General features: G+C 34.9%; 2 protein-coding genes and 1 long non-coding RNA gene across 4 annotated transcripts; 1 reads left to right on the top strand and 2 right to left on the bottom strand.

The window, feature by feature from the left end:
- Window positions 1–245: 245 nt before the first annotated feature.
- LOC111830480 lies at window positions 246–1,921 on the bottom strand. 2 transcript variants are annotated; one of them, XR_002833834.1, is made up of 3 exons: window positions 1,567–1,921; window positions 1,186–1,267; window positions 246–727 (listed from the first exon to the last, which is right to left on the bottom strand). It is a non-coding gene; the product is annotated as an uncharacterized LOC111830480 (long non-coding RNA). The 2 variants fall into 2 exon arrangements; XR_002833833.1 differs by lacking the exon at window positions 1,567–1,921 and having other exon boundaries at window positions 1,186–1,560.
- A 3,162-nt stretch (window positions 1,922–5,083) lies between these two features.
- Window positions 5,084–8,258, top strand: LOC17885171 (ABC transporter G family member 21). The gene is made up of 5 exons (XM_006290629.2): window positions 5,084–5,324; window positions 5,420–6,221; window positions 6,673–6,876; window positions 6,962–7,131; window positions 7,542–8,258. Exons 1-5 carry the CDS (start codon window positions 5,121–5,123, stop codon window positions 8,181–8,183), a joined length of 2,022 nt encoding a protein of 673 aa, XP_006290691.1. The 5' UTR covers window positions 5,084–5,120; the 3' UTR covers window positions 8,184–8,258.
- Window positions 8,259–18,035: 9,777 nt separating this feature from the next.
- LOC17884819 lies at window positions 18,036–21,650 on the bottom strand. The gene is made up of 6 exons (XM_023782428.1): window positions 21,562–21,650; window positions 21,326–21,480; window positions 21,180–21,248; window positions 19,101–19,991; window positions 18,322–19,017; window positions 18,036–18,235 (listed from the first exon to the last, which is right to left on the bottom strand). Exons 4-6 carry the CDS (start codon window positions 19,986–19,988, stop codon window positions 18,224–18,226), a joined length of 1,596 nt encoding a protein of 531 aa, XP_023638196.1. The 5' UTR covers window positions 19,989–19,991; window positions 21,180–21,248; window positions 21,326–21,480; window positions 21,562–21,650; the 3' UTR covers window positions 18,036–18,223.
- Window positions 21,651–21,821: the final 171 nt, after the last annotated feature.

Raw genomic sequence — 21,821 nt, 5'->3', positions numbered from 1 at the left:
TTACTGTAGTAGAAGGCACCACAATACACAAAAACATCACTGTTTATGACTCTTTTACCCTTGGCTGGTGGACAGGAATTTGAGTTGTTGTTGAAGGGATTTTGGACATGACGTCAGAAGAGAGAGCGGAGTGGGTTTGAGTTCAACCCACACATGCCCCCAAGTGGAGAGCTTTCGATCTTGTCTACCATATTCATGGATGATGATGATGATCTTGCTGTAGATTGTAGATTTTTACTTAATTCAGGGTTAAAGTTTTTGTGATTGTAAATAAAGACTATTGTTTTGGGATTACAAATCTACAATTTATATTACAGAGATGATCATTATATACAAAATTCTCCAAGAACAAACAAGATTAGGTTTGTGTTCTAATAGAGTTGTCGTACTAGTCTTTCACCTGCATCGACGGTGTCTCTTCATAACGTTGTCGTCATTGTTCTGTTTTTCAAGATACGCCAACAAAACATTGATACTATTCGTCTTTCACCTGCATCAATGGCGGCTCTTCTTCATGTTGTTGTCATTGTTCTCTTCTCACGTGACGCCATCAAACCATCGATACTATTCGTCTTTCACCTGCATCAATGGTGTCTCTTCCTCATGTTGTTGTCATTGTTCTGTTTTCAGGTGACACAGACAAATCATGGATACTATTCGTTTATTCCCTTGTGATTACATTATGCAACTTGACAAAGTCATTTAAGGTAAGCTCTTCAAGCCTTGACTGCAAGAAAAATATATGTTTAAAAGTTTGAGTATTGACGCCAGTTTAAAGATAGGAGTTTGATGTGCAATTTGATTTAGATATTTCAATGTTAATTTAAATGCAAGAACACTAAACCCTAGACAAGGATGAGTGAACCCAAACAGATGAATATACAGTAGGTAATTCATAGAGAATATTTTTCTTTTTATAAAACTAAACCCTAGTAAGTTGTAAATGAGGAACCCAAACACAATGTCTAAACTAGTTTACGAGATGGAAAAAATATAAACGAGATAACACTGTGACATTGTTAAGGTTAAGGTGATACATATATTAGCTAATGAGATGATTAAGTCTAAATGAGATAATACTAAACCCTAAGTCAAGGACTAATGAACCCAAATAGATTAGTGTACCGATTTAAATAGCTCTCAGATTGCTACATAAAAACAACTACAGAGTGTAAAGGAACAAACCTCATCTCCCTGAGCTTGATAAGCCCAAAACTTGGTGGATTCTGTATCAGAGGTCATCATCCTCATCTCCTACAACTCAAATCTTCAAAATAGAAACATAAACTAAGGAAATAGTAAATGAACAGAAACTAGAAAACACAGACATAGAGCATTAAGACATAAATCACACATATCAAATCTAAGCAAAACGTGTAAGTAGTTCTCTCAAATTCCAGCAAGAAGCACTTGTAACATACCACATGCTTAAGAACTACTCACAATCAATAAGAACAACAAAATTTCCCTTTTAGCTCGCAATTCTAGCAAAACACAGAAATTTTCAATTGTCACATACTTTAGCTAATCGATTGCAACTTTGAACAGAAGATCGAGGAGATTCACCTGTTGCTGGAGGCGAAATAGAATACAATAATGATCGAGGACGAAAGGAGCGTGGGAGCGAGGGATGTCAATAACGGTAATGTCACCGGATTGAGTAGAGTTTCGGATATAGAGAATGATCAACCGTGAGTGATAAGAAAAAGAGGAGAGAAAGAAGAAGCATGAGATGGTGATGTATGGAGATAAATTGGCTGCAACAGCATCGTCTTCAGAAAATATTTTAGATCCATGATGAGAGCATCAAGAGAGCATCAATCGCTTCCCAATTTGCATGTGTGGAATCCATCGTTGATTTGTTTTTTCCTAGGTCTTCTCTTGTCGGCGACGAGAATCGGCCGGCAATCTTCAGAATTGGATCGTTTTTTTTTTTGGCGAATTGTGTCGTGAAGAAGAGATATGACATCATTGTTATAAGGGTAAAGTAGACAATTTACAACCTATGGATACCTGTTTCGGAAATGTTTTGGAAAAATACCTAAAATGAAAGGACAACACAAGGAAAGTGCCTTTTTTGTAATTAACTCTCATTTTTATATACTACAATTTTGCATACATTTCAACCAAATAACTTTTGCTATTGTCCTTAACACTATATGTATTTTTTTCTTAGTTGATATATAGAAGCATAACTTCATAAAAACTGACCTCCAGGCTCCAACTTACTATGTATGTATTACCACCAACAGTTAAACATTTGATTATATTTCGCTTAATCATTAAAAAAATTAATTTATTAATATATCATTAAAATTCATAAATTCATGAAATTCTTTAGTTGAGACTTGATAGGCTACCTTGCTGATAGTTTTATCTTCGAAAACTTTGGATTCCTGGAAAGAATTTTTGTGGATCCCAACAAAAGTTGGACTTTGGCTCAAGCTATGAATATTATAATAATGGAGTAGTAAAAGAATCAAATAGCAGAAACATTACACTTGAGTTAACATTTGCAAACTAATATTTTTTTAGTACTCTTTTGCAAAAATACATTTTTTTGCTGTCCGTTGTCAGTAATAATCTCTTTTCTATATACAAAATGACTAAATTATAAACCCAAAACTCCAAATACTAAAGTTTACACTCTCAAAACTATATCCCTAAATGTAAAATAGATAACTCAAACTTTTTTTAAAAACTACAAATTATTTTAAGATATCGTAATTATGTATAAGAGTGTAAAAATAAAACTGATAGAAAATGATATTTCACAAAAAGGTATAAAGAAAAGAACATTAGTCAAAATTTCTCTTGAAATATATGTTATGAAGTCCCTTAATTGAATGATCAGTATATATTCCAATATTGTGTTCGTTTAACAGGTCAATCAGCTCACATGTAGTATTTTTTTAACATAGTTATTAATAATAATATATTGCTTAAAATCTTTAAAATCATGTACAATATCTTTTTTTCCTTCAACATAATAATAATTACAATAAAGCAACTGAAACGTATCATCATTAAAGCTGAAATAAAATTACGAAGTCCCTTGAGTGAATGATTAGTGTATAGGATTTGGTTTGGCATAAAGCCTATCAAATCTATAATTCTCTTAGGAAGAAATATATTGTGAAAAATCGATTAATATAGTTAATCGCCTCTCCATCTTTTACAATGTTTTGTAGTTTCTTCGTAATTTAAGTAAAATTGAAGAAAAAATAGATAAAGAAATCAGATTTTTTTTTTATATCTTTTTTCTAATGGGTTTTAAGGAAAAAGACAACAATCAAAGGTTTGGAGCACATTATGATTCAACGAAGACTATCTTTTTCTTTAAGAAAAGAAAAGTCACAATCTTTCCCAAAATCGTTAGCATCGAACTAGCAAGTGCCACGTTCAGAAGAGCACCTATAGCAATCACACAAACAAAATTCTATTTTCCTCTCCAAAAATGTTCTGAAAATTCTTCAAGAAAATATATATATATATATATATTTGTATTAATTTAACATACAATGCTCAGTGGAGCCACTAATATTTCGGAGTTAATTATGATTTATCACAATTGACAGTGTTTATATTTCGTATATTATACTATATAGTTTTTTTTTTATCTTTTTCATATGATCGCTTGTATTCCATTCTTGATGAGTAATATTATTACCTCATGCAGTGTGACTCGTATGTTTTTTTTTTTCCATACAAAATAAGTTACTATTTCAGTGAATCAGATTCTTTTTAAAGCTTACCTCTCTCTCCCATCCAAAATAAGGACTAGGTAAGTTTTTTTTTCTTCCATTTTTCCTTTTTGTTAGTGTGGAAAAGAATGGATAAAGGGATATAAGCGTTTCATATTTTATTTTCTTTTCTCAATGAGAAGAACAATTTAAACTTATACTGTTTTGGAAAACCATACGGTTAAAATTAAGGTTAATCTAAAATTTCATTGTTGTAAGTATATTCATAAGAGGCGAATTCACAAGAGGCCCAATTAATCTAGGGGGAAAAATACAATTTTGCTCATATAAATGTAAAATTTTCAAAACCTTATACTCATGAATTTTGTTGTTTGAATGCAAATTTCAATAGCTTTTATTTATGTGTTCGTGTCGCAGTAATCCTCTGCCTCCAATCATTATCAAACATTATCTATCACCTAGTCCTTTTGCACATGATATCTAATATTCCTAATATATATTGTCACCTTATTTTAGTTTACTTTGCAAAAAAAAAAAAAAAAAAAAATCTTACCTCTTAATAGTTGTTGAGCTTATATTTTTTTGAAGTCTCTAAACTCTCTCTTGTATATTAAAGACATTACAAAAATGGTAAAGAATGTTAGATATAAACTGATACTTGTTTTTATTAATAACGTGTTATAAAGATAGCTTGTGGGGTATTTAGTAAAATTATAACTAAAGGTGGGAAATAAAAATTATGGTGTATATATATATACAGCTGTAATGGTTAGGCTGATCTTTGAATAAAATCTCTAGAATAAATGTGTCGCAATGAAGCATAACTTTAAACTGTAATGTTCTTTGCTTTCTGTTTTGATGTCAAATCCAACTAAACTTTATTTTCACAATAATGCTCATTTCTTCTTCTTTCTTCGAGCTACGTTTCCTCATCTAATTCAGCGAATCGAACGAATAAATATCTTATGTTAATTATAAAAAAGTAGAAATTATCCTAACTCCTATAGGTGCATTAGAGGCCATTGACCATTGTTCAAATTAGAATTATCGTTGTATGATTTATCATTTATATAATATGAACCATATTCAAAGTAAAAATGCTTTGCTTTTGTTGTCACTCTCAAAAAAAGACTTTTATGTTTTCTCCATACTATGACAACGTCACAAAACATGCTACGTGTTCATGAAAAATAAAACTTGTTGTCCATTAATTCTACTATATCTATAAACAATTAAGTTGACATTATATTTGTATTTTAAAAGTGGAAAATGAATTAATTGCGCAATGAATAAAGTATATACGCTCTCCTACTTAAGAGTCCTCCATTTATTTCCTTTATATAAACATCACATTACATGTGAACTTCACAACTCAAACACACACCAAATCTTTCTCTTCTCTCTCCCCTCTCTTAGATGATGCCTCCTAATGAGCAAGAAGAATCTAGCTTTCCGAAAACATCGGGTGCAAACCGACACGAAACTAGTCCTGTTCAAGAAACCCGGTTTAGCTCCCCAAGTCATGTTACACCATGTCTTGACGACGACCACGATGGTCCGAGTCACCAATCAAGACAATCTTCAGTTCTACGTCAATCTTTACGTCCTATAATCCTCAAGGTTCGCAAACTTAATATTATAGAGCTTCTTAATTCACGTATGATGTATCGTCTTAAGCTCATTTTGTTTTCTTTGATTTGTGTTATATAATGCAGTTTGAGGAGTTGACGTACAGTATCAAATCACAAACCGGGAAAGGAAGAAATTGGTTCGGTTCTCAAGAACCAAAACCGAACCGATTAATCCTTAACAGTGTAAGCGGTATAGTCAAACCAGGGGAGTTACTAGCAATGCTTGGTCCATCAGGGAGTGGCAAAACAACGCTAGTAACGGCCTTAGCCGGACGTTTACAAGGGAAGCTATCAGGAACCGTTAGTTATAACGGAGCCCCGTTCACAAGCTCCGTTAAACGGAAAACGGGGTTCGTTACTCAAGACGACGTTCTCTACCCACACTTAACGGTCATGGAGACGCTAACGTACACGGCTTTGCTCCGTTTACCTAAAGAACTGACCCGGAAAGAGAAACTAGAGCAGGCCGAGACGGTTGTTTCGGATCTTGGGTTGACCCGGTGTTGTAACAGCGTAATAGGAGGCGGGTTGATCCGAGGGATTTCGGGTGGGGAAAGAAAACGGGTAAGTATTGGACAAGAAATGCTTGTGAACCCGAGTTTGTTGCTTCTTGATGAGCCAACCTCGGGTCTTGATTCGACCACGGCAGCTCGTATAGTCGCGACCTTGAGATCGCTGGCACGTGGCGGCCGGACGGTGGTAACGACTATTCATCAGCCTTCGAGTAGGCTTTATCGAATGTTCGATAAAGTGTTGGTTTTATCAGAAGGATGTCCAATTTATAGCGGAGATTCGGGTCGGGTCATGGAGTATTTTGGGTCAATCGGGTATCAGCCGGGTTCAAGTTTCGTTAACCCGGCTGATTTCGTTCTTGATCTTGCTAACGGTAAGTACTAAGACTTTTTTTTTTTTTTTTTTTCCAAGTATAGTCTACAATTCACACACGCATACTACGATCATATATAACATGGTTACACCACTAATATAAACCGTTACATGTCCCGATCCATGGTATAGGTACAAAATCTATTCGAAAAATTCATTTATGTTTTTACTTTGAAAGGGAAAAAAAAATAAAGTTTGAAACAGCTAACTTGGGGTGTAAAGTTCGACACCTTTCTTTTTGTTAGCTCGTGCATCATGAGATATGTGATAACGACAACTCTATCCTATTCTTTGAATATTTATTACAAGGTTTGTGCTTATTAAAAAAAAACAATCTTGAAGGAGAAAGAAAAGGTTTGTTAATAGTGGGATAATTAATCATGTGGTTTTGACTACTATATAGTATACAATTCTTGATTTTTTAAAAATGGTTGGAATGTTTATTTTTTCAGGGATTACTTCGGATACAAAACAATATTGTGATCAAGTCGAAATGAATGGGAGATTAGATCGGCTCGAAGAGCAAAACTCAGTGAAACAATCGTTGATATCGTCTTACAAAAAGAACTTGTATCCAGCTTTGAAAGAAGAAGTCTCGAGAACATTTCCACAAGATGATCAAACGATCACTAGGTCGGGAACAAAGTCTTTAACAAGTAAGTACGGTCAAGTCATTATGTAATAATAACATTTTTATTGGTTATTTTGTTCATTTCATTAATCATAATTGGATTTTTAAAGATCGATGGCCAACGAGTTGGTGGATGCAATTCTCAGTTCTACTGAGACGAGGTTTGAAGGAGAGAAGTCACGAATCATTTTCAGGACTTAGAATATTTATGGTCATGTCAGTTTCTTTACTTTCTGGTCTCTTATGGTGGCATTCTCGCGTTTCCCATATACAAGATCAGGTACGACATAACCAACCCATGTCATTAAAATATGTATATACATATACAAACATGATCATACAAAAAAACATTATATTGTTTCAAAGTTTACGTTAAAGGTTTCCTCTTGTCTCAAAATGAATATCTTAAAATGATTTTTATTTATTGTATTTTCAATGACACAAAAATAATATTCATTCATTTTGTTATTGATTCTTGGCTATAGATAGGGGGAATAAAATAATATCATTGGATGTATTTGGAATAAATTGCATTTAACCAAAAAAAAAAAAACCATTAATAGTGAAACAAACAGGATCAAATAGATATAGGAAAACAAAAGATATAATAATTTTTTATCATCTAATAATAAAGCTACAATATCGCATAATAGTACCAAAACTCATATATATTCTTTTTCACGATAACAGGTGGGTTTATTGTTCTTCTTCTCGATCTTTTGGGGATTCTTCCCTCTCTTCAACGCTATTTTCACATTCCCTCAAGAAAGACCAATGCTTATAAAAGAACGATCATCCGGAATCTACAGACTCTCCTCTTACTACATTGCAAGAACAGTCGGCGATTTACCAATGGAACTCATTCTTCCAACGATCTTTGTCACAATCACATATTGGATGGGAGGTCTCAAGCCATCTTTAACTACATTTCTCATGACTCTCATGATCGTTCTCTACAATGTTCTAGTGGCTCAAGGCGTAGGGTTAGCTCTAGGAGCAATCTTGATGGACGCAAAGAAAGCAGCGACATTGTCTTCGGTGCTAATGCTAGTGTTCTTACTAGCCGGAGGATACTATATCCAACATATACCAAGTTTCATCTCGTGGTTGAAGTATGTTTCGTTTAGCCATTATTGCTACAAGCTTCTTGTTGGGGTTCAGTACACATGGGATGAGGTTTATGAATGTGGTTCGGGGTTGCAATGTAGTGTTATGAATTATGAAGGGATTAAGAATTTGAAGATTGGGAATATGATGTGGGATGTTCTGGCTCTTGCCATAATGTTGCTTCTCTATAGGGTTCTTGCTTACTTAGCTCTAAGGAACTTGTGACAACACCTCTTAATCTTGGTGTGTTTGTTTAACTATGTGTAACGCAAGTGTAAGATATATATACAAGCTACGTTATTCTCAATTTGTGTTTGAATCTAATGCTAGATATTTATTCTTATTAGGTCTAATAAATTGTGTTGAATTGTGTTGTGTTCTTAAAATTGTGAATGATTTTGGATTTCTCATTGGGCTTTCCTCTATCAATCATTGGACCGATAGCCCCCATTTATTCTTATTGGGTCTAGTCTCATGGATCCTCCGGAATCATTGAATCTACATACTATAAAGTTATTGTATTGTCAACTAATGAGTAAAATTATTTCAAGAATGCTTAAGTATTTCATATTTTTGTCCCCTTAAATGATAATCTTGTTACATCAACAATATCCGAACCCCAACAACATAAATCTCCTAGAAATATAAAATATGGACCGTTCATTAATGATCGTCACAGGTCATTTGAACTTTCTTCCGATCTAGAAGCTTTCGATTCCGATCTTTTTTTTTTTAATTCAAGAAATCGTAAAAATAATCTTCATATTAATGACAACTATGAATCCATGACGTCATGGATGATTATAAAGTCACGTGAAAAAGAAGTCAAAATACTTCTAAAAGTCAACCATTCACCCTATTGTATATTGCAAAGAATCAATTTCTAGAATTCAATGACACATAACATTCTAATTTAAAACTCATACAATATAAGAAACATTATCGTCTAGACGATTTTTATTAAATATATTGTTTGGTTTTAGATTATATTGAATGAAGAGTACGTCAAGATTAACAACCAAGTTGGTGTGTAGTAACTATTAAGAGTATGTTTAAGTTATAAATTAGAATTACCATTGTTTAAACTAATACTACTAGTTACTTCACAAATCGGTTAATGGGTTAGTGATGTTTACATAATCCGAGAAACCTAACTTCAACAAAGTTAATAGTATTTAAATGATTAATTTTCAAGAAAGTTGTAACCACTATTATATAAAATTATAATGCCGCACAATTTATAGTCAAAGCAATAATGTGTGTTTATATTACTATATTAAAGTACTCAATTCATAGAGATATAGACAATGATGTGAGAAATTTGGAATGGTCGCGCAGCCAGACATGATTCTTATGATGATAATACAAAGTAGATGATTGAAATAAAATGTCACATGAACAACGTTTAATGAACTGGTTTTCATACTTAATTATATTGGATTAACATTCTAAATGACTTACGGGTCTAAACATCCGTCCAACGTATTATATTATTTTATATTCTATTTGTTTAAGAAAACTTAAATTTTAAGTAGTATATTATTTTATATTCTCTCTGTAAATATGACCTTTTCTAGAAAAGTTATTTTTATCTTCTTATGGTAAAATCTCAAATATAATATTCTTTCAGTACTACTTTTCAGAAATGTAAACTTTTCTAAACTTACTTAAAAATACTCCTAATAATCTTATATTTACATGTATAAACTTAAAAAATCATACACAAACTAGCTTTAGATGTATATAATTTTATAAATACCCTATATATATACCATATAAATACTTGATAAATATCATATACATATAACATATCAAACAAAACCTGAAATTTAAGATTAACTTTTTAGTATTTACTATTTATATTTTTTTTATGATTTTGCGGAAATATTTTGCTATAAATTCTTTTAGTGGTTCTTTGCTTGAGCAACAAGAACTACCGAAGAAAAGTTAACTATAAAAAGTTAGGAAGAACGATATGTTATATGTAAAGAAAAATACTTGGGTTCACCCCTTCTTAATTAGCCAATCAAAATACAACAATATGTTATTTTTATTTACAAAAGTAAATCAAAATTAAAATAAATATCGATGAATAGGATCTATATTTCAGTTATTTCCGGGATAGGAAAGCAATAAAATAATTCCAAGAAGCTTCTATGTCAATAAATAAATTGTTAACATGTACACTTCGCCTCTTCCAGCTCTTAATAATTGTCATTTCTCTATTTTTATAGTAATTGTCTCAAAGTAATAGAAGAAAACAAAACTAATCAATATTTATTTGAGAGACCTGACATAATGATTTTATAAGCAGTGAATGCAATGAACTGAATTGGATTGCAATATAAATACTTCCCTTACTGATTTAAAACATTTAAAGAATTATTACACCACTAACAAAAAAATGTTAAGACCAAATTCAACCTCTACAAAATAGCTAGTTCGTTTTACTGTTTTAATTTACCAATAGTTTAATAACAACATATAGATAATACTAATGATTATATATATATATATATTCAAAAGATGTTACTGGATAATTGGATATTCAGTTTTTCATAACTAAATATCCGGTATTTATATATATATATATATACAGTATTTTGGAATAGATATAAAATATTTTAGTTTTTTTATGAATAATCGAATTTTTAACAAGTATTCAAAAATTTTGGATATCGAAATAAATACTAAATCATGAATAATACGAATACGGATATTTTGGAAACCTTAGGATATTTGCTTCGTTAACATGCATACTAAAACAAGTCTATTTCACTAAATTGGTATAAGTTATATAACCATGCATTTAGCTTCTCTAGGAAACTATCAAACAAAACTTTTAAAGCATATACCAAAAATTACCCTATTCTAGAACATGAAGCAATCGCTTTCATCTAACGTGTGTATACGTAATTTGGAAAATTCGATTTGATTATTATTCTCAACCGTATATGCATTATTTCTCATTTTTCTCCCCGGCAAATAAGAATAACCCCGCCTACATTTTTTTGATTTTTTCGAAACAAACAAATAACTCATCACACATATATCTTTGGGTGGATTGCGAAACTAACTCTTGAATTTTTGTTTATTACTGATTTGGATGGGAGAGAAACAATGTGAAAAATGGCAGCGTTGTCCTTACTCAGCTGTTGTAGGAAAAACCATAATTACGGTTGATGCCATTAATATTAAATTCCACGTCGGAGAGAGAGTGACAATTTTGGGAGGGAAAACTCCCGCCATTTTGTAAGTCTACCAAAGTAGTTATGGTAGACTAAAACATGGATATAGAGACATGTAGTAGAGAGCTTGGTTATTGACATAGTTGTCAGTTAGAGATAAGTGTAGTGGTGATAGAGTGAGCAACCTGATAGAGTAAAGTAGAATAGTTAATCGCAATGGTGGTTGAGTTATATAAAATATAGAGTAACGTCATAGATTTGCTCTAATGGCGGTAGACTAAGGTACAAAAGATAGTTAGAGTTATGGAAGCGGTATAGTTTCATGACAGAGTATGTTGCAGTGGTGGGAGAGTTACTGGTTTGATATAGTAATGTAACAGACTTAGGGATTGTGGTGGTAGAGTTATAATGGACAGAACATGAGTTGTGACCTAAAACACTTGATGGTAGAGTCTATTACGTTATGGTAGATATAGATGTAGTGATGATAGAGTTGGTGTGACTATATTAGCAAGATTCTGATAGAGATGAAGGCTAAAGATAGAGTTATAAGATCAATCTCTACCACCACTATATTATCTTGTGTCATAGAGTTATGCTTGTTAAACATTTTTACACCGTTATTTAGGGCGAACGTGGAATTCGTAAAGTCCACTATGCCCTCCGTCGACTATCTTCTTCTTGTGTCTAAACTGGAGAAGTACTTGTTCGCGATTTTAGGTTGTGGGGGAATCGAAAATTGATGGAGTTTGGGAATTATAATTAAAGGAGAGAGTAAATCTTCGGGATTTGATGGAGGTTATTGCTTTGGTTTGTGGGAAGTGGAAATTTTGGCACAAGCGTTGGGTTTTTATGGTTGATGACAAAAGAGGTACTAGGGTGTTATGTCCAAGTAGAAGAGAATCATTTGAGGAGTTTATGGGAATGGTGTATGAGGATTTCGGGTTGGAAAGGAATTTGTATGAGGTCCATCTATCGTACAGACCGTCGAGCAAGAAGACATCCATATCATTACCGGAGGATACGCCACCTGTTTTTGTTTGTAATGGACGACAATATCAAGGATTTCTCCGGCTCTGGAAATGTGAATTAGTGCGGCGACTCTGTGTCGAAATTGTCCATTTACAGCTGAAGATTCCAACAAATGTAAGCAGGGAAAGTGAGGAGGATGTAAGGAAAAGGCGACAGAGTAAGTGGGATAATGGGATAAGGCAACAGAGTAAGGAGGATGGAGGGAAATCACGAGAGAGTAATGAAGGGGATTACTATAAAAGGAAAGCGGCTGAGAAACATCCAATTATTGAGGAGGACGAGGAAGGAGAAATTGATTCAGATGAAGACGAGAAATATAGGTTTGATTGTTGTGATGATCCAGATGGAGCAAGTTCCGGGGATGAAGAGTATGCTTTGCCTCCTAAGTTTGTGGTTTTAGAAGGTGAAGAGGAAGATGTTAATGTCGATAGGAAAGAAGAAAGGAAAGGGTATTCTTATCCAAAAAGTAATATCAAGACATCAAGTCTATTGCGAGATCAAAGTGATTTCCGTGATATAGATATTGAAGTTGGTCAAACATTTGAGTCTAAAGATGCATTGGAGAGTACATTGAAAATTATAAGTGTCTTCCAAAAGTTTGATTTCTATGTTGATCGATCAAGGCCTAGTTTGTATGTTGTCAAATGTTGGACCCGTTGATGTAAATGGCGAGTGCGAGCAACAACCATTGGTGAATCAAGCATTTTTCAGATTCGAATCTATGCAAGGCAACATACTTGCTCTGTCACTGAACGCCAATTACGTTCAAGAAAAGCAACCCCAGATATATTGGGAGAATTGTATAAAGAGTGTGTTGGGGGTGTTGGTGCTGGCGTCCTCCCTAATCATGTGGGAGAGGCCCTAACTCTACGTTATGGAATCAAGGTTAGTTGAACATATTAAATTTTCATAACTCTGTATAATTAAAATCGATTTTTGACTGCAAAGAAGGTTAGCTTAAAGGTCTTTTCACATATATAGGTTGATTACTGGAAAAGATATCGAACTCTTAAGTCTGCCCGTGAGTTAGTGAGGGGAACCTATGAGGATGGTTATAGAGATCTCCCGGTTTATTTATACATGATCCGAAGAGCTAATCCCGGAACTCTAACAAGGTTAGAAGTGGATGACAATAATAGATTCAAGTCAGTTTTCGTAGCATTTGGTGCTAGCATAGATGGATTTCCTTTTATGAGGAAAGTTATTGTCGTGGATGGTACATTTTTGAAAGGGAAATACCTTGGAACGTTGTTAATAGCGACAACACAAGATGGAAATTATAACATCTTTCCATTAGCATGCGCTGTAGTTGATACCGAGAACGATGACTCTTGGGAATGGTTTTTTAGACAACTCAGTTGTGTTATTCCTGATGATGAAGGCCTTGCCATTATATCTGATAGACATAAATCCATCGGGAAAGCAATAGGGAAAGTATATCCGCTAGCTAGCCGTGGGATCTGCACTTACCATCTACACAAAAATATTTTGTTGAAATTTAGAGGGAATGAAACATTTGGATTGGTGACGCAGGCAGCAACTGCTTATAGGTTGCAAGATTTTAATGCAAAGTTTCAATTGATTGAACAGTTGCATCCACAAATTCATAGTTATTTGCAACGTGCTAATGTAAGTAAGTGGAGCCGTGCACATTTTCCAGGTGATAGATATAACTTTACCACCAGCAACATAGCAGAGTCTATCAACAATGTTTTAAAGCCAGCAAGAAAGTATCCGATTGTGCAGCTATTAGATGAGATAAGATTGATGTTGACACGGTGGTTTGCTGCAAGAAGAAGACAGGCTGCTGATATGGAAACAGTTCTAACCAACGGAGTTGAGAAGCTGTTAGAGGTATTGTAAAGTATGCTTTTTGTTATGTAAATATCATCTTTGTTATAATATAAGTTAGTAATATTATATGTTTTCTTGAAGGCCCGATTAGCAAGAGCAAGTGTTTTAAATGTTCAAGAGATTGATCCACACCAGTACGAAGTGAGGAGCGGATCCTCCATGAATGTTGTAAATCTGTCACAAAAGAAATGTTCTTGTCGTATGTTCGACATTGACAAACTGCCTTGCATACATGCTTTAGCCGCAGCTGAGAGTGCGAATGTGTCTAGAGTTTCAAAGTGTCATCCTTACTACCGGACCGAGTATCTACACAATGGTTATGCTAAATCTATCATGCCTAAGGATGAAAATTGTCCAGTCCCAGATGCTCTAATTGCAAAAGTTTGTAATCCACCATTTGTGAGGACTCAGTCTGGCAGACCTAAGGATAGTAGAGTTAAAGGAGCTTTGGAGGTTGCAATGGAGAGAAAAAGACCCCGGAAAGCTCACGCTTGTTCAAATTGTGGTCATACTGGCCACAACCGATTGACTTGTAACTCTTGAATGTGAAAAACTCGTTATTCTTCTTGTACTTTTTATTATGGCTAGTAATCAATTCAGTGTAATGTTTTCGTACTACGTACCTTCCACTTTCATATTTATAATATATTCTGTACTTTATGGTTGTATGCAAACGTGTATATCAAATATAGGTATTTATGAAGTAGGAATGAAGTGAGGATAGTAGAGTAATGAAGTAAAGAAATTAGAGTAATGAAGTAATAATTAACTCTACCTCGCCAAAGCTCACCTAGCTCACCAACCTCATAATGTGAGTGAACGTTTATCTACAAAAAGTAACCACCCCACCAACCTACAATATTAAATGAGAACAACCAATTAGTAAACTAGGTTAGTATCCTTATTCATTCACTATAAAAAGGTGTAGTCTCGATCTTCTTCTTCTTCATCTTGAAAAACGAAAACTCTACTGCAGAGAATGAATTACATCCCCATTCCTTTGTTGAGAGACATAATCCAGAAGGTAGGGAAGCAAGGATTTCGATACCTAGGTCCTTTCGTTGCAGCGGGTCCTGTTTTCAAAGAAATGGTGTTCTCAGAAGCGGTGTTGCGTGAGGTTGATTTGGATGAGTTTCTATTCAATGGTGACATTGCTAGCGTCTTCTCCATCTACAGACCCTTCTTGTTGAGGTGTCTTGCCAGTAAAAATCCCATAGCTCAATTTGTCGAATCTGTGCGCCTCCTAACTCTACTAGGGCCATCGCAAGAAAGGTTAGATCTATTGGGTGATGCTGCGTGTTATAGCATTTATGCTCGATACGCATATGGCCTTTTCCTCATATGTTGTGGTGGGGTAGAAGAAGGAGAAGAAGTCCTAGCACATTTTGTAGACAAGATATCTAACTTTCACCGGGCCGTGATGATAGCAGAGCAAGTGGAAACGTTTGTGAGGGAAATGCATCTCACCGGGTTTCAACTTTTCAAGGGGTTTTACTATTTCAAATCCGTTCCTCCTTGTCGTCTAAGGCATGCGACAGCACCATATTGTTGTGAGCATTGTTTCGCCTATACGTATGCGAGTCGCATGCGTGGTATGTGTTGAGGTTAGTATCTACTAAACCTCCTACTTTTGTAATATATTAAGTAAGTGTCCTAATGACATACTTTATGAGTTTCATTTTCCTTGTATCAAATTAAAACTCAATATCTACCTAAATGAATGTTTCATTTTATGCTTAATGAATGTATTGAATGTCTAATATGTAATATTATTTATGTCAGCTCGAACTATGTGGATGTGATTTGATGTACCAAATTAAGAGTGTAATTGTAATATTATGTTTTTCTCGATTTATCTATTGCATATGATGGACCATATATCTTGCAGCTCACTGTATGTCTAATTAAGGGAAAAATACGACAGATAAATGATTTCATATAGTACACCAATCATCCATATACAAAAAGGATTACACACCTAATCTTAATTAGTTAATACATATCCGAATGTATTCATAACAACGCTGCATGTCCAAAATTTAATTAGTAAGAACATGCAACGTTGTAACGTGCACAAAAAATAACATTAGTTAAAGCATGGTATAGTACATCATGGCTGGGATAGAAACTCTACCCCACCTGTTTCTGAACCTCGTGGATTTGGATCAGAAATTTCAATGAAACAATCTGTATCAGGCACCTCATGAAATACCTCTGCTGCAAGTTTCAACCGAAGAGCTGGTAGAGCTTCGTCAGGTAAGCCATCAAAAGTTAGACCTATAGCCAAACATTCTATATACTTCACCGCATAGACCCCACAATCTCCTTGTTGATAGTTCTGTGGCGTTTTCTTAACTCTGTAAATGGTGAAAGCTTTGCCAGATAAATCTTTTTTCTGTTCAGCTGGCGCTACTATCTTCAGCAGTGCTGGGATCATTTTCGTGTAAGGTTTGCACGAGTCAAATACTTCTTCATCTGTGTAGAGGCTGCATATGTTGTCGTAGACTTTAACACGGCGCTTAACCAGATTGACCTCAACAGCTACCCAGTGACAATTGTTAATGTTGTGTGGAAAGTAGAGAATATCTACTTCCTCGACCCACTTCTTCAGAGTCTGCCCAAATGTGGGGTGTAGTCCATTCAACACTCTGAAATACATCTCAGGAAACATGTAGTTTTTTTCTGATTCAAACTTCTTGAAGTCATGTTGCCATTGGTTAACAAACCATGCATCTAGGAATGTGATCCGATCGCTTCTATACAGTGAAAATTCTCTCATTGATCTTTTCCTAAGCATTTGCATAATGGCACACATATGCTGCGAAAAGAGGAACAATATTGTCATAGACTAACATTATATATGTTTATGCTATAACCACATAAACTGAAACAAAAAGAGATAAATGATTACCGCATCCTTCAACCACCCAAAATCAGAAGATGAACTATGCCACAAAGCTTTTTGAGTCAAAATCCTTAAGTAGAAATTAGCCCCAGAGCAACTTTCATCAAACAAGCACTCCCTATACACATCAAATGAAAGGTACTTAGTGGGAAGGAAAATAAATATAGGCAGAGTTAAGCAGATAGAAAGTTTTTAAGGCAGAGTTTAACTTACAAATCTTTGTCTATATATGCCATTAACTTCTCTGCCAAAGATTTGCTGACCTTCTCAAAGGGGTCATAATGTGCTGGAGACAATTTTTTCCCTTTCAATATACGCTTAACAACAGAACTACCAACGTACGGATGTAGTTGAGTGGAAGCAAGGTTTCTCTTTCGGCCTTCGCGAGGAACAACACCATCGTCTTTGCAAAACATGTACAACTTTTCAAGGGATAAACCCAGATTCTTTCTAGCTTCAACCTCAGGAGGCTCTGATATGTCTGATCCGTCCGATGATTCTTCCAAACCAGTAGTCAAATCAATAGGTATTGGATCACCCCTTTCCACTTGCCTTTCCTCACCATAATCCAGCCTCTTCTTCACACTCTCTCTGTCAAGCATGGCAGAGATATAATTCTTTGCTAATGGTATAACAGATTCAGTCCTCTTGTTCTGAAGTGCAGATGTACGTTCCTTAACTGGTTTTCCTCTAAGTCTATCAACTTTTTTAATTTCCATGCCTCCTCCTTGAACTGGGCTGAACTGTGTTTCTGGAACAATCAATCCAGAAGGACTTCCATAATCATTCCTCTTATTTACAGGATCTCTGTCATGCATGGCAGAGATATAATTGTTTCTCAAGGGAATAAGTGTTTCACTCCTCTTATTCTCAGGTGTAGATCTTGGTTCCTTAAGTTGTTTAGCTCCAACTCCAACTGCTTTATTCATTTCTTTCCCTCCTGATTGAACTTGTCTCACTTTCTTCAAAGATAATTTTGTCCTACTTATTGGATTCCTTACAACACAAGAAATAGGGAACTCGTCCTGCGAAGTTTGCTTCGTCTCTAATCTCCAAGACTAAAAGGTTAATAAACATTTGGATATCAGCATAGCAGACTTACGAAATATAGAACTTACATATGGAAAAAGTTAATACATAACAGAGTTAAGTCTTCAATAAAACACACACAAACTTCATATTTTACAATTTAAAACCAGTCTAATGTTTTGAACAAAATGAACAAGCAGAAAATACAGGGAGATAAAGTTAGCTTCAAAAGATATCCCCACCAAGCAACCAACCAACTAAGCATTTTTCTGCATGGAAAAAACCATTATCCTTTAAACATACCTTATATGAAAGTCTTTTAATGCAAAAAAAGAGATATGTTTAGGGGTCAAACCTCAGCGTTGGGACCAGAACCAACATCATCTCCAGTTTTGGACTCCTCATCATTCGCACCACCCCCTATCTTCACTTCCGTATCAATCTTGACACCCTTCCCTTTCTTATCACCTACCTCTACTTTATCTTTCTTCAACTCGCACACATCACTCTCAAGGACTGTCACTTTATTCTCAATCGCATTAACTTGGTTCCCAATCTTTTCCATCTGCCCTCCCAAGTTAGCATGCATTGAATCAACCTTCCCTGTCAAACTTCCAAGCAACTTCATTAATCCTTCAAGTGATCCTTTCTCTGCCCTCTCAGAACCCGAGCTCTCCTCTCCACTTTCGTCACTAGGTTCTACCAACTTAACTGGCCCTTTAGATCGTCTAAAACTCTGCTTCTTTTGTGGAGGAGGATCAACTTCATCTTCAGAATCCATGACCTGCTTCCTCTTCCCCATCTTCTTCTCTACTCTAACATCATCAGAATCTATGATCTGCTTCCTCTTCTCCATCTTCTTCTTTCCTCCATCATCATGAGTAGATGGAACATCCCATTCTCTCTCATCAACGCATCCCAGGAAGATGTCATGCAGCAGATTGTCGAGGAGTTTGTTAGAGCCAGAGGATTCCCCATAGACACCTACCTCATCGGGCCAAAAAGGGAATATATCTTCTTCTTCTCGCCAAGAGAAATGTTCAGCAACAATCTACATTGGAAACAAGTCTGTCAGAACTCTTAAAACAGGTGCAAATTCAAAGAAATGAAGTTGGATAAAAGAGAAACTAGCACCTTATTGTTAACAAGTTTCTCTGCGGCAAAGAATTCTGCAATGTCAATTCTTGGACGTTTTCCACTCCACATAAGTAGTGGAGGCAGATCATCAGCATTGGCCAAGTCTTCATCCAACTTCTTCTTATTCCCATAGGTTTTCCCTAGATTTTTCAAACACTCATATGCCCATATCATCAGAACATGAACACATCCGTGGATTGCACAACTCTCTTTCTTAACGGACAACACTTTAATGGACTGGATTAGCTCCTTAAATCCAACCCGGCCCCAAGGAAATCTATCAAATGCTGCAAAATCTAACACTCTTTTTGCATACTCCAATGGAATCCTACTGCCCCTTGGTAGTCCCAATATGCCAACATGAACAACAAACAAAAGTCCCAACATCTTTCTCTTCTGAGGACTCCATGTTCTGCAATTCTTCAAGGCTTCATCCAACTCAGTCCAGTTAGGCCCTACACCACTATCCACCTTTAACTCTGCCCAAAATTCTCTGTGATCTACTTCCACAATATCATCCTCAACTATAGGCTGACAGTTGAGACCAGAAATGTCTTCATACTCATTTAGAGAGAACCTGATTAGACAGCCTTCAATCAATGACCAAATCTCATACCTCCTCTCTATAGCCAACTGTCGTGTGAGGATGTAATGCACAAGCTTAGCCCACCACACATAGTCAGAATCAGCAAGACTCAATAAAACTCCTACTTGTGTATGATCCCAGATGTCTATGTAAACATCTTCACCAATGCAGTCTTTCATGTATCCAAAACTGGCCAAAGTGCAGTTATGGTGGACGCTCCTCTTTAAAAGAGGAGATTTTCCAGGCGGATACAGTAAAGGAGGGTACCTTCGCTTCTTTTTACCACTTGATGATGCCATTTCCTGAAAATTACAACAATCACAACAATTACCTTCCCTTCTTTTTTCAAAGTCTGTGAATACTAAGGTAAATGTGATATTGAATTCAAAACCAAACACACAATTGTAATAACACAGACGTGTGTGAAAATTAAAAACAATCACAACCAAATTCACATTCTAATCCAAAAGTCTGTCATTTCTACATACAATCGTTTTTAATTTTATTTCATTATAACCTACCATTTTATCAATTTATTGCCACTCAAAATCAACCTATCACAAACACATATATGCATAACATTTTACTCTATCAATATTTCCTGCCATAACATCTATATCATTTTTCAAAGTCGGTGAATACTAATGTTAATGTGATATTGAATTCAAAACCAAACACACAATTGTAATAACACAGACGTGTGTGAAAATTAAAAACAATCACAACCAAATTCACATTCTAATCCAAAAGTCTGTCATTTCTACATACAATCGTTTTTAATTTTATTTCATTATAACCTACCCTTTTATCAATTTATTGCCACTCAAAATCAACCTAGCACAAACACATATATGCATAACATTTTACTCTATCAATATTTCCTGCCATAACGTCTATATCTTTTTTCAAAGTCTGTGAATACTAAGGTAAAAACATAACCGTCTGAAAATGACAAAAATCACATTTACTCATTCCATGAAACATACAACCTACTACATTCCAATTTTATAGTGTCATTCCATGTTACTACAGACCATTCATGCTTTATTTATATGAATGTACAACATACCCCACCACCAGTTTTTTTTGTCTTTTCTAATGAGAATAAAATAGCAACTATAACTACTTTAATGACACTACTCTATCACAATATCATACTTTAATGACACTAAATCTAAATATTTACTCTGCCACCAAGTATATGAAATGTCATTTTCAATGCCTTACCAAACAAAATTCTTTATTTCCCCAAAGAACCCGCCAAATTCAAATAGCCCTATTTGTTTCTATCCGATTTTTGCTATTTTTCCACACTCCTAAGAACATTAACTATATCTACCAATTTCGATAAATCATCGTTACAAGATTCTGATAGTTATCGTTACCAGATTGTTACCAGATTACAAAATTACTCTAAAAATCCAAACCAATCAACCATATTTATAACTCATCGTTAAAAAACTATACCAAATCTTTCAAATTACACTAACCTTATTTTTCTTCAACGACGCCGGTTTTTATTCCACAAACCTCCGATAATGTCCCCGTCGTTTAGATACCTATAAAAAATATACAATTTTCATTATCGTTTTCTCTTTCAAACTTTAATTACCCACAACCATCACAGAATTCTTACCCCCACGAATTGTCTTCAACACTGTGCTCGACAAAGTAACAAAGAAGGATGATTGATCTTCGTTAACTCTCGCCTACTCCAATATATACACGAAATCTGGCTTTTCCACCCACAACTCCTCCTCGCCTCGCCTCCACCATCTCTGTCGACTCGATCTATCACAGATTCAAAGTCGTCTTTTTAGTATCTCTACACACAGTAAACGACTCCACTAACCTATTAAAGCCACATCTTACCGGAAAGTACAGACAACGCCGCCCGTGACTGTTCAACTCGCTTCAACAACCGCCGGAATCGCCTCACGAGTCGCCGGAATCGCCTCACGAGTCGCTTCAAGAGAGAAAAGACTGTTCGTTTCTAGGTAATTAGGGTTTGGTTTAAGATATCTTTCGTTTTTAGGTTTTTCATTTTCTCGATAACTCTATAGTTTTATTTTAATAAGTCAAACAAATAAAAAATGGCACAGACGTAATAAAAATCAAAACCAGATGGGCTT

This window comes from Capsella rubella, unplaced genomic scaffold (genome assembly GCF_000375325.1).
Source record: "Capsella rubella cultivar Monte Gargano unplaced genomic scaffold, Caprub1_0 scaffold_5, whole genome shotgun sequence".
Taxonomy (NCBI): Eukaryota; Viridiplantae; Streptophyta; class Magnoliopsida; order Brassicales; family Brassicaceae; genus Capsella; species Capsella rubella.
The sequence above is the reverse complement of the archived record's forward strand: the minus strand, read 5'-3'. Positions and strand labels throughout refer to the sequence as shown.